The following is a 21568-nucleotide window of genomic DNA, read 5'->3' as shown; positions in this document are numbered from 1 at the left end:
AATTTGTAAATAAAAAAACTTTCACTTTGGTTTAACTGTTTAAGACGGTCCCCTTTTCTAATTGAGGCCGGAACATGATCAATACCCATAGCTTGTAGGGAGGCAGGGTTGCCATGGTGTAAGGACTTGTAGTGCCTTGCCATGGTGTAGTCTTCATTGCCTACCCGTATGGCGTACTTGTGTTCCACTAAGTGGTCTTGAAGGCGTCTCTTTGTCCGTCCAATGTAGAACACCTTGCACTGTGGACATTCCAATCTATAGATGACATGAGGGATTTTGCAGTTAATGAAATGCTCAACGTAATACTCCATTTTAGAAGCTGTGTCACCAAAATACTTTTTCTGTTCAATATTTCTGCAATGGTTGCATTGGTTACATTTAAAAGAGCCTTTGGGTTTGTGGTCAAGCCAAGTTTTTTCAGAGTCACCCAGAAGATAACTGTGGACTAATTTGTCATTTAGGGTAGGACATCTCTTAAAGCTTATGACTGGTGGCTCAGGAAAGACTTGGTGTAGTAGCGTATCACTTTGGATGATTCCCCAATTATTTTTAATGATTATTTTAATGTTCTCTGCTTCAGTGCTGTATTTTGTAAGAAAATATACTCTCTCCGATGTATCACGAGGCACTCCCCTTCGCAACAAGTTCTCTCTGTCAAGTAATCCAGCCCTTATACCTGCATCTTTGAGGTAGCCCCGTTTCAAGAAGCGATTCTCCAATTCAGCACATTTGACATTGTAGTCTGTTTCCTGATTGCAAATTCTACGGACTCTTTGGAATTGGCCATATGGAATGTTTTATTTAGCCTTTTGGGGTGAAAGCTATCTGCCCTCAGAATGGTATTCCCATCTGTAGGCTTCCTAAAGATTGATGTGTGCAAACAACCTTTGTCATTTTTACTGATGTCGAGTTCCAAAAAATTGTTTGTTGTTATAGTTAGTTTGATGTTGGGGTTAATGCTGTTAAGGTATTGGTGGAAGGAAATAAGTTCATCTTCTGAGCCGGACCAAACAAGCAAACATCATCAATATAGCGTCCCCACCATATTATCCGGTCAAAGAAATGGTTATTAGAAGGATCCAAAATGAATTTATTTTCCCATTTACCCAAGTACAAACCAGCGTAGGAAAGGCTGTAGCAAGCTCCCATGGCACATTCTTTGACCTGTTTAAAAATACAGTCCTGAAAGATGAAGATGTTATGATTAAGAGTCCATTCAGTCAGTGAGACAATTAGTTATGTAGGAGGCACCTCAGTTTCAGGCTGGGTACTCAATAAATGGTGCATAGCTGCCAATCCTTGTTCATGTTCAATTGTGGTGTATAGAGACTCCACATCCATGGTGACTAAAAGGGAAGCTGTACCTATATTGTTAAATTCCTTAATTTTATTCAACACATCTGTGGTATCTTGAAGATAGGCTGGGAGTGACGCCAGAAAAGGATTGATAAAGTAATCAATGAACTTACTTTCATAACCACTAATGACTGGTCTGCCTGGGGGGGTTTCAAGATTCTTGTGGACTTTTGGAAGAAGATAAAAAGAAGCCATACGCTGACTGACATTGAAAATAAATTTGAACTCACTGTCTGAAATGTAGCCATTCTCCTTAGCCTCTGTGAGGATCCCTTTCAATTCAGTTTTTAGGTCCTCTGAAGGGTTGAAGGTAAGCGATTGGTAGAATTCATCATTGTCTAATTGTTGGTAGGCTTCTGTCACATATTTGTCTTTACTCCACACTAGAGGTCGACCGATTAATTGGGGCCGATTTCAAGTTTTCATAACAATCGGAAGTCGGTATTTTTGGGGAGCCGATTAAAAAAAATATATTTAAAAAAGTATACCTTTATTTAACTAGGCAGAACACATTCTTATTTTCAATGACGGCATAGGAACGGTGGGTTATCTGCCTCGTTCAGGGGCAGAACGACAGATGTTCACCTTGTCAGCTCGGGGATCCAATCTTGCAACCTTACAGTTAACTAGTCCAACGCAATAACGACCTGACTCTCTCTCGTTGAACTCCACAAGGAGACTGCCTTTTACGCGAATGCAGTAAGCCAAGGTAAGTTGCTAGCTAGCATTAAACTTATCTTATAAAAAACAATCAATCATAATCACTTGATAACTACACATGTTTGATATTACTAGATATTATCTAGCGTGTCCTGCATTGCATATAATCTGACTGAGCATACAAGCATACAAGTATCTAAGTATCTGACTGAGCGGTGGTAGTCAGAAGCAGGCGCGTAAACATTCATTCCAACAGCACTTTTGTGGTTTTGCCAGCAGCTCTCCGTTGTGCGTCAAGCATTGCGCTGTTTATGACTTCAAGCCTATCAACTCCCGAGATGAGGCTGGTGTAACCGAAGTGAAATGGCTAGCTAGTTAGCACGCGCTAATAGCGTTTCAAACGTCACTCGCTCTGAGCCTGTGGTTGTTTACCTTGCTTTGAATGGGTAATGCTGCTTCGAGGGTGGCTGTTGTTGTTGTGTTCCTGGTTCGAGCCCAGGGAGGAGCGAGGAGAGGGACGGAAGCTATACTGTTACACTGGCAATACTAAAGTGCCTATAAGAAAATCCAATAGTCAAAGGTTAATGAAATACAAATGGTATAGAGAGAAATAGTCCTATAATTCCAATAATAACTACAACCTAAAACGTCTTACCTGGGAATATTGAAGACTCATGTTAAAAGGAACCACCAGCTTTCATATGTTCTCATGTTCTGAGCAAGGAACTTAAACGTTAGCTTTCTTTCATAGCACATATTGCACTTTTACTTTCTTCTCCAACACTTTGTGTTTCATTATTTATTTGAGGCTAAATTGAATTTATTGATGTATTATATTAAGTTAAAATAATTGTTCATTCAGTATTGTTGTAATTGTCATTATTACAAATAAAAAATATTTAAAAATCAGCCGATTAATCGGTATCGGCTTTTTTGGTCCTCCAATAATCGGTCTCGGCGTTAAAAATCATAATCGGTCGACCCCTACTCCACACTACTGTTGCGCCACCTTTGTCTGCTTTTTAACCACAATCTGTTAATTTTTGGACAATGATTGAACTGCATCCCTCTCTGTCTTCGAAATATTATCTTGTGTTTGGTTGGAGTAAATTTTACCCTTAAACAGATTCTCCACATGAAAATTCACCTTTTTGGCAAATGTATTTAGTGTGGCATTCTGGACGATGGGACAAAAGGTGGACTTGGGCTTACAAGGTGTTTTGAGGGCAAAGAAACTGCCTGACCTGAGACACTGGTGGCTGTAGTTGGAGAGATGTTTTGCTTGTACCAGGCCTTCAGATGTAGATTCCCGTAGAAACGAAATAGGTCAATCTTTGTATTAAATTCATTAGTTGAGTATGTGGGGGGGGTAAAGGACAGTCCTTTAGACAAGACCCTTACGCAATCATCAGAAAGGGGTTCTCCAGAAATGTTGATCACAGCCTTGTTCTGGTCCTGCTAAGGGTGGTTGGATAGTCTTGATTTCTTCCTCCCCCTCCGTGTTGGCCTCTTCCGCGCCCTCTCCTTGTCTTGTTGAGGATCCTGCGTGACTCCTCTTCCCGATCTAAAAAATCTTGGGAGGAGCTGGCCTCTGAGTGTCTGGGGTGATCCTCATTGTCACTGCTTGTAAAGTTGAAAAATAAAGATCTACTCTTCCTCCTCTGCGGATGTGATTCTGAATTCTTGCTCATTGGTTTTCTCCAGGTAAAGACCTTGCCATCTCTATAGTCTACTTCACAAATTGTTGTCATTTATATGTGCAAATCTCTTTCGGCTTGGAAGTATGCAGACATCTTAAGAGCGCATCCTATTTAGTCTTAAAACTGTAGCTTACTTAGGCCTATATTTCAATACTTATATAGGCTACTGTATTCATTCATTCATGTCATCACACAGCAGACGAGTCATCCATGATTTGAAATGCAATCAAGCATTTGGTTTTAAAATAAAATAATGCAAACCTTGAATAATTTGCGTAGAAAATAAATAAACAGTTCCATTTCGGAAATTGCATTCACAAAATAATCTTTGCTGTAATAAAGGCTTACTGTTTACATTGTTCCAAATGGTCAGAGAAATGATATTGTAATCTAACAACACCTGTTTTGCACACATAATATGCATGCAGCATTTGCTCCTTACCTTTTTATTGATTTTCCACAACTCGTCAAATTTATTCCACACATCTGACTTCCCCATTATCTCCTGAGCAACCAGTAAAGTCTAGTTTGTCACGCCCTCTGCATCCATTTTGCATGCATACATGTCACGTAAAGAAAGCAAGGGTTGAGGGAATAGGGAATGTTTTCCCTAAACAAATTAAGGATTTCGGTAACAGAACTTTTCAGTCAGAAATGGCTGTAATTATGTTTCGACTTCAGCAACACAGACAGCGCGATAAACACTGTTGATGTTCTGTTGTGGTCACTGCGTTAGAGAGACAATGGGTGCTAGTCACTCGCTGTACATTTTTTTTAACACACTTCAGCAATTCTATGCCCGGCACCATCAAATCAATTGTGATTGGACTCCCTCAAGTAATTTATGTGTCTTAATTATTTCATCAAACACTGCACTCCAAGCATCAGACAAGCTTAGTGCATATAGTTGATTTGATTAAAATACATAGGATGTGTCTATACAGTGCATTCGGAAAGTATTCAGACCCCTTCGCTTTTTCCACATTCTGTTTTGTTACAGCCTTATTCTAAAATAGATTTTTTTTAAATCATCAATCTACACCAGGCCTGGGCAACTCCAGTCCTCAGGGACCTGAGTGGTGTCACACTTTTGCCCCAGCTAACACACCTGATTCCAATAATCTACTCATGATCTTCAGTTAAAAATGCAATTAGTTTAAATCAGGTGTGTTTGCTAGGGATGGGGGAAAAATGTGACACCAGTCAGGTCCCCGAGGACTGGAATTGCCCAGACCTGATCTACACATTACTCCATAATGACAAAGGGAAAACAGTTTATGGAAATTTCATAAATACCTTATTTACATAATTATTCAGTCCCTTTGCTATGAGACTTGAAATTGAGCTCAGGTGCATCCTGTCTCCATTGATCATCCTTGAAATGTTTCTACAATTTGATTGGAGTCCCCCTGTGGTAAATTCAATTCATTGGATATGATTTGGAAAGGCACACACCTGTCTATAGAAGGTCCCACAGTTGACAGTGCATATCAGAGCAAAAACCAAGCCATGAGGTCAAAGGAATTTTCCGTAGAGCTCCGAGACATGATTGTGTCGAGGCACCACCAAAACTATTCTTAGAGCTGGCCACCTGGCCAAACTGAGCAATCGGAGGGAGAAGGGCCTTGGTCAGGGAGGTGACCAAGATGGCGCTGACAGAGGGGGTCGCCTCGCTTCTAGTCCAGAGGAAACAATGCCGAATTGTGTATTTTTATGTATTATTTCTTACATTGTTTGCCCAGAAAATCTTAAGTGTTATTACATACACTTAAGGGAGAACTATTGGATATCAGCGCGACCGGCAACTTAGCAACATTACGACCAGGAATACGACTTTCCCGAAGCGGATCCTTTGTTTGCACCACCATCCAGGGCATTTGATCTGATTCCAGAGGCTGACCCAAAACGTCGCCACAGAAGAGAGAGACGAAGCGGCCTTCTGGTCAGACTTCGGAGGCGTGCACACCACCCACCGCTTCCGAGTTTATTACTCGCCTATGGAATTGTAATATACTCTGTTTAATGGAAACATGGCTCTCTCAGGATATGTTGTCGGAGTCGGTACAGCCACCGGGATTCTTTATGCGTCGCACCAACAGAAATAAACATCTCTCTGGGAAAAAGGGCGGGGTGTATACTTCATGATTAACGACTCATGGTGTAATCGTAACAACATACAGGAACTCATGTCCTTTAGTTCACCTGACCTAGAATTCCTCACAATCAAATGCCGACCATATTATATCCCAAGATAATTCTCGTTGGTTATTGTCACCGCCGTGTATATCCCCCCTCAAGCCGATACCACGACGGCTCTCAAGGAACTTGACTGTACTTTATGCAAACTGGAAACCATACATCCTGAGGCTGCATTTATTGTAGCTGGGGATTTTAACAAAGCAAATTTGAGAACAAGGCTACCTATATTCTATCAGCATATTGATTGTAGCACTCGTGCGGGCAATACACTAGATCACTGCTACTCTAACTTCTGCGATGCATAAAAGGGCCTCCTCTGCCCTCCCCTCGACAAATCTAACCACAACTCCATTTTGCTCCTCCCGTCCTATAGGCAGAAACTCAAATAGGATGTACCCGTGACAAGAACTATTCAACGCTGGTCTGACCAATCGGAATCCACGCTTCAAGATTGTTTTGATCAAACGGACTGGGATATGTTCCGGGTAGCCTGAAAATAATATTGATTTATACGCTGATTCGGTGAGTAAGTTTATAAGGAAGTGCATTGAAGATGTTGTACCCACTGTGACTATTAAAACCTACCCTAACCAGGATAGATGGCGGCATTCGCACAAAACTGAAAACGCGAACCACCGCATTTAACCATTGAAAGATGACTGGGAATATGGCAGAATATAAACAGTGTAGTTATTTCCTCTGCAAGGCAATTAAACAGGTGAAATATTGGTATAGGGACAAAGGAGAAATTCAACGGCTCAAACACGAGGCGTATGTGGCAGGATCTACAGCCAATCACGGACACCGACGTCTTGCTTCCAGACAAACTAAACACCTTTGCCCGCTTTAAGGATAATACAGTGCCACCGACGGAACCCACTACCAAGGACTGGGGGCTCTCCTTCTCTGTGGCTGACGTGAGTATGACATTTAAACTTGTTAACCCTCGCAAGGCTGCCGGCCCAGACAGCATCCCTAGCCGCGTCCTCAGAGCATGCGCAGACCAGCTGGCTGGTGTGTTTACGGACATATTCAATCTCTCCCTATCTCAGTCTGCTGTCCCCACATGCTTCAAGATGACCACCATTGTTCTTGTACCCAGGAAGGCAAAGGTAACTGAACTAAATGACTATCGCCCGTAGCACTCACTTCTGTCATCATGAAGTGCTTTGAGAGACTAGTCAAGGATCATATCACCTCCACCTTACCTGCCACCCTAGACCCACTTCAATTTGAATACCGCCCCAATAGGTCCACAGCCGATGCAATCGCCATCACACTGCACACTGCCCTATCCCATCTGGACAAGAGGAATACCTTTAGAAGAATGCTGTTCATTGACTATAGCTCAGCATTCAACACCTCCGAGCTCATCATTAAGTTTGAGGCCCTGGGTCTCAACCCCGCCCTGTACAATTGGGTCCTGGATTTCCTGAATGGCCGCCCCCAGGTGGTGAAGGTAGGAAACAACATCTCCACTTCGCTGGGGCCCCACAAGTGTGCGTGCTCAGTCCCCTCCTGTTCACCCATGACTGCGTGGCCATGCATGCCTCCAACTTAATCATCAAGTTTGCAGACGACACAACAGTAGTAGGCTTGATCACCAACAAAGCCGAGACAGCCTATAGGGAGGAGGTGAGGGCACTTGGAGTGTGGTGTCAGGAAAACAACCTCTCACACAACGTCAACAAAACAAAGGAGATGATCGTAGACTTCGGGAAACAGCAGAGGGAGCACCCTCCTATCCACATCGACGGGACAGCAGTGGAGAAGGTGGAAAGTTCCTCGGCATGAAATCGTGGACAAACTGAAATGGTCCACCCACACAGACAGTATGGGGAAGAACCTCAGCAGGCTGAAGAAATGTTGCTTGTCATCTAAAATCCTCACAAACCTTTACAGATGCACAATTGAGAGCATCCTGTCGGGCTGTATCACAGCCTAGTACGGCAACTGCACCGCCCACACTCGTTGTCACAGGAAGGCCAAAAAGAAAATCAAGGACGACAACCACCACCCAACCCACTGCTGGTTCACCCCGCTACAATCCAGAAGACAAGGTCAGTACAGGTGCATCAAAGCTGGGACAGAGAGACAGAAGCTATTTTTCAATCTCAAGGCCCTGATGGCTCTGACTGTTAAACAGCCATCACTAACACAGAGAGGCTGCTGCCTACATACAGACTTGAAATTATTGGACACTTTAATGAATAGTCACTTTCAATGATGGCACTTTAATAATATTTGCATATCTTGTATTACTCATCCCATATGTATATACTGTATTTTTATACCATCTATTGCATCTTGCCTATGCCGCTCAGTCATCGCTCATCCATATATTTATATGTATTCTCTTTTTCCATCCCTTTACTTAGACGTTTGTGTATGAGGTAGTTATTGTGAAATTGTTTGATTATTTGTTCGATATTTCTGCACTGTCGGAACTAGAAGCACAAGCATTTCGCTACACTCGCAATAACATCTGCTAACCATGTGTATGCGACCAATACAATTTGATTTGATTTGATCAAGAACCCAATGGTCACTCTGACAGAGTTCCTCTGTGGAGATGGGAAAACCTTACAGAAGGACAACCATCTCTGCTGCACTCCACCAATCAGGTCTTTATGGTAGAGTGACCAGACAGAAGCCACTCCTCAGTAAAAGGCACATGGAAGCCCACTTGGAGTTTGCCAAAAGGCACCTAAAGGACTCAGACCATGAGAAACAATATTATCTGGTCTGATGAAACCAAGATTGAACTCTTTGCCCCCAATGCCAAACGTCACATCTGGAGGAAACCTGGCACCATCTCTACGGTGAAGCATGGTGGTGACAGCAGAGACTAGTCAGGATTGAGGGAGAGATGAACGTAGATCCTTGACGAAAACCTGCTCCAGAGCACTCAGGACCACAGACTTGGGCGAAAGTTCACCTTCCAACAGGACAATGACCCTAAGCACACAGCTAAGACAATGCTGAAGTGGCTTCGGGACAAGTCTCTGAATGTCCTTGAGTGGCCCAGCCAGAGCCCAGACTTGAACTGATCGAACATCTCCGGAGAGACCTGAAAATAGCTGTGCAGCGACGCGCCCAACCCAACCTGACAGAGCTTGAGAGGATCTGCAGAGAAGAATGGGAGAAACTCGTGAAAATACAGGTGTGCCAAGCTTGTCGCGTCATTCCCAAGAAGACTTGATGCTGTAATCGCTGCCAAAAGTGCTTCAACAAAGTACTTAGCAAAGGGTCTGAGTACGTATGTAAATGTGATATTTCATTTTTTTATGTAATAAATCAGTTACAATTTCTAAACCTATTTTTGCTTTGTCATTATGGGGTATTTTGTGTAGATTGCTGAGGATTTCTTTATTTAATTTTTTTTAGAATAAGGCTGTAACGTAACAAAATGCTGAATAAGTCAAAGGGTCTGAATACTTTCCGAATGCACTGTATATGGAAAATTACACATTTAAACATTTCAGCCAATCAATTGGTCGAAAGAACAGACTCTCAGTCTACCAATATTTTTGGGGGGTCAGGGGCAGTCCTAATAGGCAGTGTGGGTCTCCGCATAGGTCTGCTCTCCCTTTCTTTGTAAAGTAATTTGGTTTCAATTGAACAAGCCCCAGCTGCTGATTTTGGGAAGCCTTTGCACCCTGCCCTAAAAATAATATTGGGGAAAGTGAACATAGAGTCTGTAAAGAGATGGTCTTGTTGATGCAAAGATACTGTTTGACATCTGAGAAAGTCTGCTGGTTCATCCTTGGGAGCAATTTCAAAACGCCTGAAGGTACCACGTTCATCTGCACAAACAATAGTATGCAAGTACAAACACCAAGGGACCACGCAGCCGTCATACCGCTCAGGAAGGAGATGCGTTCTGTCTCCTAGAGATGAACTTACTTTGGTGCGAAAAGTGCAAATCAATCCCAGAGCAACAGCAAAGGACCTTGTGAAGATGCTGGAGGAAACTGGTACAAAAGTACCTATATCCACAGTAAAACGAGTCCTATATCAACATAACCTGAAAGGCCGCTCAGCAATAAAAAAGCCAGACTATGGTTTGCAACTGCATATGGGGACAAAGATCGTACTTTTTGGAGAAATGTCCTCTGGTCTGATGAAACAAAAATAGAACTGTTTGGCCATAATGACCATCGTTACGTTTGGAGGAAAAAGGAGGAGGCTTGCAAGTTGAAAAACACCATCCCAACCGTGAAGCACGGGGGTGGCAACATCATGTAGTAGGGGTGCTTTGCTGCAGGAGGGACTGGTGCACTTCACAAAATAGATGTCATCATGAGGGAGGAAAATTGTGGATATATTGAAGCAACATCTCAAGACATCAGTTAAAGCTTGGTTGCAAATGGGTCTTCCAAATGGACAATGACCCCAGGCATACTTCCAATGTTGTGGCAAAATGGCTTAAGGACAACAAAGTCAAGGTATTGGAGTGGCCATCACAAAGCCCTGACCTCAATCCTATAGAAAATCTGTGGGTAGAACTGAAAAAGCGTGTGCAAGCAAGGAGGCCTACAAACCTGACTTTGTCACGCCAGCTCTGTCAGGAGGAATGGGCCAAAATTCACCCAACTTATTGTGGGAAGCTTGTGGAAGGCTACCTGAAACGTTTGACCCAAGTTAAACAATTTAAAGGCAATGCTACCAAATACTAATTCAGTGTATGTAAATGTGATGAAAGAAATTAAAGCTGAAATAAATCATTCTCTTCTATTTTTCTGACATTTCACATTCTTAAAATAAAGTGGTGATCCTAACTGACCTAGACGGGGAATTTTTACTTGGATTACATGTCAGGAATTGTGAAAAACTGAGTTTAAATGTATTTGGCTAAGGTGTATGTAAACTTCCGACTTCAACTGTATACTGTATACACACACACACACATACACACTACTGTTCAAAAGTTTGGGGTCACCTAGAAAAGTCCTTGTTTTTTAAAGAAAAACACCTTTTTGGTCATTAAAATAACATACAATCGATCATAAGTACAGTGTAGACATTGTTAATGTTGTAAATGACTATTGTAGCTGGATTTTTTTAATGGAATATCTACATAGGCTTAGAATGACTTAGAATATGTGGACAACTACAAATACCTAGGTGTCTGGTTAGACTGCAAACTCTCCTTCCAGACTCACATTAAGCAGAGGGCACTGGACAGTTACTTTACAACTTTATGCAAACAGGAAATTAAGTGGGGTGACAGGCAAGTGGTAAAAACAATGGGAAGGGTGGTCACAGGGATTGAACCCTGGTCTCCAGTGGGATATGTGATATGCCAGGGAGTGTTACCACTACGCCATAGCTTTGCACAATGCACCTCTAGATTGTAAGTGTCATCTCTCTCTACTCCTCAGTATGAACCTGCGCGAGGTACTGAAGAAGTATGGCAAAGACGTGGGCCTCCACATCAAGGCGGTGCGCTCTTACAGCCAGCAGCTCTTTCTGGCCCTGAAGCTGCTGAAACGCTGCAACATCCTGCACGCCGATATCAAACCTGACAACATCCTGGTGCGTCTCCTCTAACCAACCAAAGCACCCAGAGAGAGTCAATAACACTACAAAAATACATGTTTAAAGCAGGTTTTGGTTTAGAAAATTGTATTTGTGTCACGCCACAATGATACAATAATACAGATTTGTTTGTTTTTAAACACATTGTGAACCACTCAAATGTAGTTTTGAGACTCTAACAATCATTTTCAAACATGGTAAAGGCGTCGTCTCTAATTCATTACATCATCTATACACATGTATGCATAAACAAAAAAACTGAGTACATAAGATAAAAGGACAATTAAGCACTTATAAAGAAACATCTCCATTGTGGGATAATGTGGCAGGCTTTGGCGCAGGCATTTAAATGATTATTACTTGACGATAAAATGTCACCCAATTTATTATTTTAATCTAGACTGTTAATTATAATTTTGTCTGGACAGCTGACTAAAAACATCATCCCTAATGTTGTTTTATAACCCACAGTAAAGCAAGACATGAGCTTCTGTTTCAATTGAACCCTTGTTCCAAGAAGTACCTACACGTTTATCTAAGGGAATGTTTGTGTATCGACGAGTCTCAATGGCGAGAGGGGCCACTCCACATCTAAATTTAACAAAAGAGCTTTGATATTACTTCGATAAAACTGTGTGTACATAGGCAGTAAGTGCACAGTTTATTACTTTCAGGTTTGTTTATCAGTTGGTACCACTTTAGTTCATTGTGTTCATAAAAGCGCTGATTCAAAAGCATTTTAGGTATTTCTAGAATACACTCTGGCTTTGACATTTTTCTTTGTAACATCACAAGCCCATACAAATACACTTTAACACGTTCATTTGGCATACTGCAAAATCTCTGCAAATGTTTTTAAATGCATAGCCACTAGTGATGCCATAGAGTTTTCCAGCCCATATCACCTTGAATAGCAGCACAAAGGTAACATCTGCAGGCACGGTTAAAAACAGCATTAACACAAGTACAATTTATCTGCCCACATACTGCTGCAGCATAGGTAATAATAGGAAGCACCAGTGATTCAAACAGTTTAGTGAAACATTTAAAAGGTAGGCCACCCATTCCTTACCATGGCGCAGCGGTCTAAGGCACTCCATCTCAGTGCGAGTGGTGTCACTACAGTTCCTGGTTCGAATCCAGGCTGTATCACATCTGGCCGTGATTGGGAGTACCATAGGGCGGCGCATAATTTGCCCAGCGTCGTCCGGGTTTGGCCAGGGTAGGCCGTCATTGTAAATAAGAATTTGTTCTTAACTGACTTGCCTAGTTAAATAAAACTATTTACACTTCACAATGACGGCATCAAGGGCACGATTTGCATCGTTAGCTATGCACTTAATCCAAAACTGAATTAATAATCACCCCCAGATACTTGTACTCACTGACAACATCTGTGGCAGGACCACAGGAGAAAATAAGGTGTTCTAGGCACTGATGAATTCCTACCTAAGTTTTGTGTACATTGATGTTCCATTTGTATTGTTCACACCAGTTAAAAGCAATATGATATTTTTTTTAACTCATCTTCAGTTTCAGAGATCAATACGATGTCATCTGTATATAAAAGAGTAGACACTCGTTCATTGTTAAGACCTTTTCCTCGAGCTTTGATGGCCAGAGTGAGATCATTAATGTACATTGAGAACAGAATAGGTGATTAAAAGCAACCCTGTTTCCCTCCAATGTCAACAGGTAACCAGTCAGTTAGGCAGCCAGTTAGACAGTTCATATTATCATACATAAGGCATTTCAGGATGTTACCATTTAGACCAATTTGACTCCAGCTTGTCCCATATGTCATTGTGGTCAAAGGCTTTAGAGAAATCTATTAAAGAACAGTAAGTGGACTTGTTCATTTTTTTTTTTGAATCTGATTGTGGTAAATCGGGTGGTGTATTCCAGGCAACTTTGTTTCTTTCTGAACCCATTTTGCGCATCTGCTATATTGTTGTATGATTCTGAATGATCCATTATGCTGTCTTGTTGGCATTATGACCCAGTTGCACTGATAACTGAGGCACTCTGCCCTGACCTGTTTTGCCCGGTCATGTGACCAGCCGTGGCCCAGTGCACCTCAGTTTAGTCTAATTGTGTGAACAATGTGATCTTTTGGGGGGGATTAACACTGTTAACTAGAGATGACCGTTGTACAATGTCAATGCTCTGAATATAAATTAGATACAGTACATTTAAAATTGTATCACTTACCTAAGAGTTTAGTTTACAGCAGGGTTGTCTCACTTGCTAACTAGCCAGTAAATAACTAGATGCTTGCTGACTAGTATTTACTGACCTGTGACTGTGGCACGCAGCACTCCTTTTCCACAGTGACGTAATAGTGGAATAGGGTTATTCACTTCTGCATCTCAGTTCTTTTGATAGCATGTGGTTTGTCATTGTGCTTGAACTCTACAATAAATGCATTTGGTGGAAGGGGAATGCTGGGAGATTAGCCATCACCATTGACCTTTTGAAACATGTTGGCTGGAGTTTTACATAGGTCGAGTGGCATATTTTTTGAATAGTTTGTTTTCAACAGGTCAACGAGTCGAAAACCATCCTAAAGCTCTGTGACTTTGGTTCAGCGTCGCACGTGGCAGAGAATGACATCACGCCCTACTTGGTCAGCCGGTTCTACAGGGCGCCTGAGATTAGTGAGTCTTCGCTTTTCTTATTCACTTTTGTGTTCTTCTCCTTTGTTCTTTTTTATTTTCTTCTCTTTGGATTGGTTTAGAATTAATCCTCTTAACTTTTTAACAAACTACATTAACTACATTAAACTAATCACCTCTCATCAAGTCCTTGATTAGTTGAATTAGTGCATCCAGAAGCTCTCCACAACCAGTTGGTGACCACTGCTGTAGGTCTTAACTTGTAGGGAAAATGTACAACTGTCATGTTTAGTCGGCACCAAACGGAAGAAAACAGATTATTTTTTATATTTTTGAGAAGGTGTGCCTTTATGAGCACATCACTGATCAAACATACTCATTTGCTATGGTTTGTCATAGTCCCCTAAAGCCTACATCTTTCCTTGCAGTCATCGGGAAGCCTTACGACTATGGGATCGACATGTGGTCCGTTGGCTGCACTCTGTATGAGCTGTACACGGGCAAGATACTTTTCCCAGGGAAAACCAACAACCACATGATTAAGCTCGCCATGGACATCAAGGGCAAGATGCCCAACAAGGTGAGACCAACTGTACTGTAGGGTCCATCCAGAAACACACCCTTCCCCCTACTACTGGAAATGTACAGAAAGAAAAACTATTCAGAAGTGAAATAAGAATTCTGAAATATCAATGAAGTTTCCTATCAATGAGGAAACTTGAAACTTGAGTTTCTGGTTTCTTCCTGGACAGATAAATTTGAAATGGAATTGACCCCAACTGATATCTTTCTACCCCTTCACAGATGATCAGGAAAGGCGTGTTCAAGGACCAGCACTTTGACCAGAACCTCAACTTCCTGTACACAGAAGTAGACAAAGTCACTGAAAGGGTAGGTTGTTGTCTCAGAGTGGGAATGTTTGCATGAAAACCCCTCTGGTATCAGTATCAGTCAACTGATTTTAGACTGAACAAAAATATAAATGCAACATGAAATGATTTCAAAGAATTTACTGAGTTACAGTTTAAATAAGGATATCAGTAAATTGAAATAAATTGATTAGGCCCTAATGACTGGGAATGGGCGCAGCCCTGGGTAGGCCCGTGGTCTGCGGTTGTGAGGCCAGTTGGACATACTGGCAAATGATCTAAAACAACGTTGGAAGCGGCTTATGGTGGAGAAATGAACATTCCATTTTCTGGCAACAGCTCTGGCGGGCATTCTTGCAGTCAGCTTGCCAATTGCACGCTCCCTCAACTTGAGACATCTATGACATTGTGTTGTGTGACAAAACGGTACATTTTAGTGGCCTTTTGTCTGTCCCCAGCATAAGGTGCACCTGTGTAATGATCATACTGTTTAATCAGCTTCTTGATATGCCACAACTGTCAGGTGAATTGATTATCTTGGCAAAGGAGAAATGCTCACTAACAGGGATATAAAAAAAATGGTGCACAAAATTTGTGTGTATGGAACATTTCTGGGATCTTTTATTTCATCTCATGAAACATGGGAACAACACTGTACATGATGCCTTTATATTTTTGTTCAGTATATATCCATTTTGTGCAAAGTTAGCTACGCCCATTGTTCATTCTCCTTTTCCTGCTATTCCAATCACCCCCTCTACATCTCTATGCCAATTTTATTATTTTCTCTCGCCTTCTTATGAAATGGTTTGTTTTCCTCCCTGGTTCTTTCTCGACACTGATCCCTTTCGCCACACCCCACCCAACCCGCACACTCATATCTGTTCCGCTTTTCATCCTGACTCCTTCTCTTCTATCTTTCTCTCTCTATCGCATGCCCTCCCTTTCTTTCCTGACTCCCCTCTTTCCATCCCCCCTGTACCACCTCTGTCCTTCTTCTGTCCCATCTATCCACAGGAGAAGGTGACAGTGATAAGCACCATCAACCCCACCAAGGAGCTGCTGGCTGACATGGTGGGCTGCCAGCGTCTCCCTGAAGACCAGCGCAAGAAGGTTGCCCAGCTCAAGGACCTGCTGGACCTGACCCTTATGCTGGACCCAGCCAAGAGGATCAGCATCAACCAGGCCCTGCAGCACCCCTACATCCAGGAGAAGATATTCTGAGCATCTCTTACTGTACCACTCACAGTCATGCATTGATTGATTGACACATCCAGAAGCTAGTACTGAGTCCCTAGTTTGACTATGGTTGGACCCCACCCCAGCCCAAGAAATGTATTTATTTGAGCTGGCAGACTCTGCTGATGGAGAGGAAGTAGTATTATCTTTCTTCCCCTGTTTGAACAACACACACATGCTCTCCCGTTTTACATTGATCTAAGGACTTGTATTATATAACCATAGTAGGGGTGTGAACATTTAAATGTTTAATCGAAATGGAATCCTTAACGTTAAGGGAAAAAATGTAATTGTGTTTTTTTTATTTTCTACAAAATTTAAATCCCAGTGCAGTTATCACAAAACTACCACTAACAGGTCCTGATCATCATAAAGGGAATAGGCCTACCTAACACAACAATGCTGTAACGTTAGTAAGAGGGGATATGCATCCGCACATCATCGTCGTTAACAGTTTCAAAAAAAGTTCTTATTACAGTTGGTATGCATCTGTTTTCAATGGACTATTTGAGTTGTGAGGTCATTTGTTAAATGAAGAACTGCAAACGCCATTTGAGCCACGACTCTACTGCCACGCTACTGAAACGGGTGCGTCTTTCTCATAAATTTCGCAGTTTACTCCCATTTCAACAGGGTGTTATTCCTTTTATAATGGTAGTTGAGACATATAGTTAACAGCATTAGAAAGCTAAAATGATTCCCTTTTTAACCAACCTGTATTTAGTGGGATTTCTTTTGCCCTGTGTTTTATTTGTGAGCTTAAACTTGGTGGCAGGCTTTTGTTAATCATGAAATAAAGTAGGCCCCTAGACTATTGAATACACAATTTGCCTTCATCAAAATAATGTTTTTGTTTCATATTTTATTATGGAACCTGCTTAGGTTTAGGGGGGGGTTGTAACCTATTCTAAATGGAACACTATAGTAGTTCACAAAAAAGCCTAAAATAGCACTGCAGTTATTCCAAATCTGCAGCGCGTGGCTGGAACACATTTCCCTACGTTAATCAAACAGTCCATTTTGAATTTGTGATAAAGCTGTCGTGATTCGGCAAGGAATGTAGTTTGTCTACAGTTTTGTTTGTGTATCCCATCAGTTCGATACATTTTTATAGGCATTAATACTATGAAATTGTGAAAATTATGATAATGCCCTTTTAGTGTAAGAGCTGTTTGAGAAGACAGCCTGAAATTTCAACCTGTTTTGGTGAGATGAAGTTTTGGCCTGCCTGGTGACATCACTGGGTGGGAAATTAGTTAAGACCAATAAGAAAGAGTTCCAAACCTCTCTTTCAATAACGGTTAATTTTCCGTTTTCCCTTCCCCACTAAGAGCACTCCCAGACAGTCCCAGCAAAATTCTTGCTTGTGAAATTGCTGTTAGCTAAGAAGCTATTTTTGTTTCTTTTTGACCATTTTAATTGAAAACATTCACGGTAAGGTACTTAATTGTTACCCAGAAATTATTTGATATTGAGATAAAAATGGCTGTATTAGACCTTTAAGGCCTAATGGGAGCTTGGGTGCATGTGTGTAGAGGGAGCGGTCGGATCGTAATTTCACCTGCAGAAGCCCATTCCAGATGCCACCTACTGTAAGCCCACGGTAGAACTTAATTCCCCCCTAGCGGTCATACCATGCAATATGATTTGACATGGAATTTTGTTAAATGTTCTTATCGTTTTAACGGGGGAAACTTTTTTTTTTAAAATGGCAGTTTAAACGTTAAGAAATATTTTCCATTTGTCACATCCCTAAACCATAGTAGGGCTCCAAGCAGAATGTCTGCTTTACAACATATTTTCCATCTCTGCCTACCTGCAAGCCAGATAAAAAGCTTATAATGACGCATAACTATCTCATGGACAGTAAGGCACTCATAAAGAGTTTGAGTTTCATCCACTTGGATTTTCAGTTTTTGATTGGCCCCTTGCAGGTGACTGAAGGTGGATGATATTGTAGCTGTAAAAATATAATTCTGATTGTTGGGGTTTACTGTCATTCGTGAGTTGCCAAGGCTGTGACGAGCAGGGAGGATGTCCAGATAATGATCACAGTTATTTAACTTGGGCTTTGTTTGATTGGTCGCAACCCAATTGTTCGTAACCCAATGCCCTAAACCTTTTGAATGGCATGTTTGTACAGTCTGTAGAAGGTGAAGTCTTGCAGACTTGGCAGCTCCTTTGACTTACTATTATTCTGTGCGGTTATTACCTGTCATGCCCTGTGTTGTGTTGTGTTGTGGTGCAGGGCCAGCGTAAATGCTATTTATATCCACGTCTCCCCCAGGTATTGAAAACCCAGAGTGCTCCCCCACTCACCCCGTCCCCCACCCTGGTGTCTGTGCAGGCCCTGGTCTGCATGCCCGTTCTGCCGCTGCCTGTAGGTCTGTCAGTGCTGAAAACCCAAACGGTTGGGGGTCCTTGGGTCCTACTTGAGCCCACCTGCAGGGATGGCCCCTCATGTTTAAAGCAGATTGTATACCACTTTCAGTACATTGAAGGTAAGCTATCCCCCCTCTTCCAAAAACAAAACCCATCAACTTCACCTGGTTATTACCTCGTATGTTTATTTATTTTTAAAATATATTTCAATATTGTACACATTGTTTTAGCCAGATGCCCCCATAGACATGGTTTACATGTTGTTTAAAAATATGTCAAAGACAAACTGGATAAAAGTAAACTTAATCAAGTCACGCACCCAAATTGTGGAGAGGAAGTTGGGTCGGGTATTGGGGGGGCTGCATTCAACAAGCTATGATGGACAAGAGCACCTTCAGTGTACTTATCTTAATGGAACAGCTCAGAATTTCTTGCTCTCCTGTAACGAATACCTTTTTGTTTTTCATGTGTTCCCTTGATACAATGTTAGAAACTGCATGTGAGGATAGCAGTCTTGCTATGTATTCAAACTCATGTGTTGCAATTATTTTAGGCATGTTCCTCTAAAAAATAAGGATATTTAAGTGTTTTGTTTCCCTCTATCATTGGTTTTCATGTTTTGTATGACCATGTTGTCTTTTGATACAGGGATATTTCTTCTCTGAGCTTTGAGTCTGCTTGTTATGAGCGGTAATTGCCTCTACTTTATTTTGTGTTATATATTTTAATGTTCTTATAGGAGCAAAACAGAAATAAAAGAGCCCACACATGTGTAGCTGATGGAGAATTTATGCCTTTTCCACAAATGTCTTCCCTACATACACATGCCAATGTTCAGGCCCCTTTAAGTGTCTAACAATTAACCAAAATTCTGTATTTTTAAAACTAATCCACAAACCTTAACTAGAATACTTTCGTTTTCATCAGCTTTTTGTGCAGTTTTTAGGCTGGAATCCCAACTTGATTTGTGCGCATAACTTGATGAACACAGATCTCAAGTTAGGATTTGGCACTTGTATGCTAAATTTAGTTTCAAACCAAATAAGCAAAAGACAACACAAAAAATGTATATTTTTGTGTGCTTTTATTTACTGACACTAACTGATGTTTGATGTTTTTCCCAACAATGATGTTTCCTGTGGTGGCTGAGAGCGAGACAGAGCCCAGCACCTTCTCCAGCCTGGGCTCCACTTTCAGAGAGACAAGACCTCCACAAAGCCACTTATCAAGGTCATTTTTGATGGCATGGGTAGATACAAAAAGTAAACAACACTGGGGTGATAGAAAAGACAAGATGGGGAATCACTTTCACTTACTATTTTATTAAATGCATTTATAATAGACACTCATAATAACATACCTTAAAAGTTTGTTTCCATACGTTTTCTCTCACAATACTTTTATGGCCTCCTTCCTTTTCTCCACATGACATCTACTCTTTCTGGTTAAAAATAGAATTCCAAGCTGCTCATATACCTGACTGTGGATATTTGGTTAATCATATGGCTCTAAACTAGTTCCAGATTGCTACAAGCAAGGCTTCAGGTATCTTGTCTTTTAACTGTGTTAAAGTTGAACCAAGATACTTTTCATTTGTTCTCTATATATTCTAGGTGCTACCACTTTAGAGAAGAAACTCACAAGGAACCTCATCTGGACAAAGGTTTCTGTTCTGGAGATAGTTACTGTATTTGTAAAGGTGGAGTCGTCAATATGACAATCATACAAAACGGGGCAAATTACTGCATACATAAATCAACAACAGTATTCAAATCTTCTGAGATTGCTACTTGAGGCTTTTCCCAATCTGGGCTAGGCTCAAGGGAGGGTGCAGATTGGGAAGAGCCAATTAGTTTTAGCATATTTCTCATTCTGTTTTCTTTAAGCAGAAAGAAGCCCTGCTGTGTATGATGTAATTTTGATAAGTCAACCTTTTATAGTCATGATGTCATGATCTGATTTGCTGTTATTTTTTCAAACATGTTAGCAGAAACTACTGTAGTTACCATAATGAACCAGTATTGGACACACCGGGTGATATTTTGGACCCATTATAGACATTTGAGATTTGTTCATGAACTCAATGCTTTGCTTATGGATTCTGAGCAAAGCCAAATAGATGGCAATCGTATTAGGTAATTTAGATTGAACATATGTTACAATTTGGCTAAATCTATGCCAAAGTGACCATCAACAATAAGGTAATACCTTTTCTTGTTATTGATAAATATGGCCAGATTCATATCACTGTGTTAATGTTGCAATTTTGTGTTTATTTTTCAGGGTAAGTCAGAACTTATTTTCCCTGTCTTGGTTTCATCAGTCTCCTTTTTCTGCTTTGGTGCCCATGTAAGACTCAAGGCCAGAGAGATGTTCAACAATGGGCCCTGTAGATATTTCTCAGAAACATTTTAAAACAGAAATGTATTAAAACATATGTAACACTTTTGTCCATGTACTTAACTTTATTTGTGTAATCCAACCCAAATAATTGGACACCACTTTTTCCAATATATGATAACACATCTATGCATATTTTGTCTGCTGTTGAGAACATAACTTGTATTCATTTTCACGTGTATTTTAATATAATAAACATGTCTGTGAAAAATATTTGGTATAGTCCGTGCCTATCTGATGATCAGTAAAATATCTTTGGTAATAGCTTACTTGGACACTGTCAAAGCCTACATAATCATGTAGCCATAATGACATACTGTCACAAAAATCCTGACTTAGCCTGTCTGCTTAGGTGTAAGCTCTTAGATCGCAATATCTACTAAGCTAACATATGGAATTGTTTTAAGATGTTCATAAAATGTATAATTTTGCCATTTGATTTAACATTTTCAGACCCCTGTAGGTATAATGGAGAAAAAAAAGTGCCTTTACTGCTAGAGCCCATAGAAATGCATTGAATAACACAGTTGTACATGGCAAAACATGCAGTGGGAAGGTGTGTGTTGAGGAAGAATGGCGCCAAGTATAAACCATGTTCTGCTGTCAC

General features: G+C 41.1%; 1 protein-coding gene and 1 long non-coding RNA gene across 2 annotated transcripts in view; both read left to right on the top strand.

Moving 5' to 3' along the window:
• LOC139386574 (serine/threonine-protein kinase PRP4 homolog) overlaps window positions 1–17237 on the top strand; it is a 38529-nt gene extending 21292 nt beyond the window's left edge. The window contains exons 11-15 of the mRNA XM_071132231.1: window positions 11300–11453; window positions 13999–14113; window positions 14500–14651; window positions 14876–14962; window positions 15958–17237. Of these exons, the coding sequence (XP_070988332.1) occupies window positions 11300–11453; window positions 13999–14113; window positions 14500–14651; window positions 14876–14962; window positions 15958–16164 (715 nt within the window). The 3' untranslated portion in view covers window positions 16165–17237. The remainder of the gene's footprint in view (window positions 1–11299; window positions 11454–13998; window positions 14114–14499; window positions 14652–14875; window positions 14963–15957) is intronic.
• A 1289-nt stretch (window positions 17238–18526) lies between these two features.
• LOC139386576 (uncharacterized) lies at window positions 18527–21172 on the top strand. The gene is made up of 4 exons (XR_011629073.1): window positions 18527–18680; window positions 19210–19791; window positions 20175–20224; window positions 20845–21172. It is a non-coding gene; the product is annotated as an uncharacterized lncRNA (long non-coding RNA).
• The last annotated feature ends 396 nt before the right edge of the window (window positions 21173–21568 follow it).

Source organism: Oncorhynchus clarkii, chromosome 28, assembly GCF_045791955.1.
Source record: "Oncorhynchus clarkii lewisi isolate Uvic-CL-2024 chromosome 28, UVic_Ocla_1.0, whole genome shotgun sequence".
Taxonomy (NCBI): Eukaryota; Metazoa; Chordata; class Actinopteri; order Salmoniformes; family Salmonidae; genus Oncorhynchus; species Oncorhynchus clarkii.
Note: the sequence above shows the minus strand (reverse complement) of the source record. Positions and strands in the feature narration are given on the sequence as shown.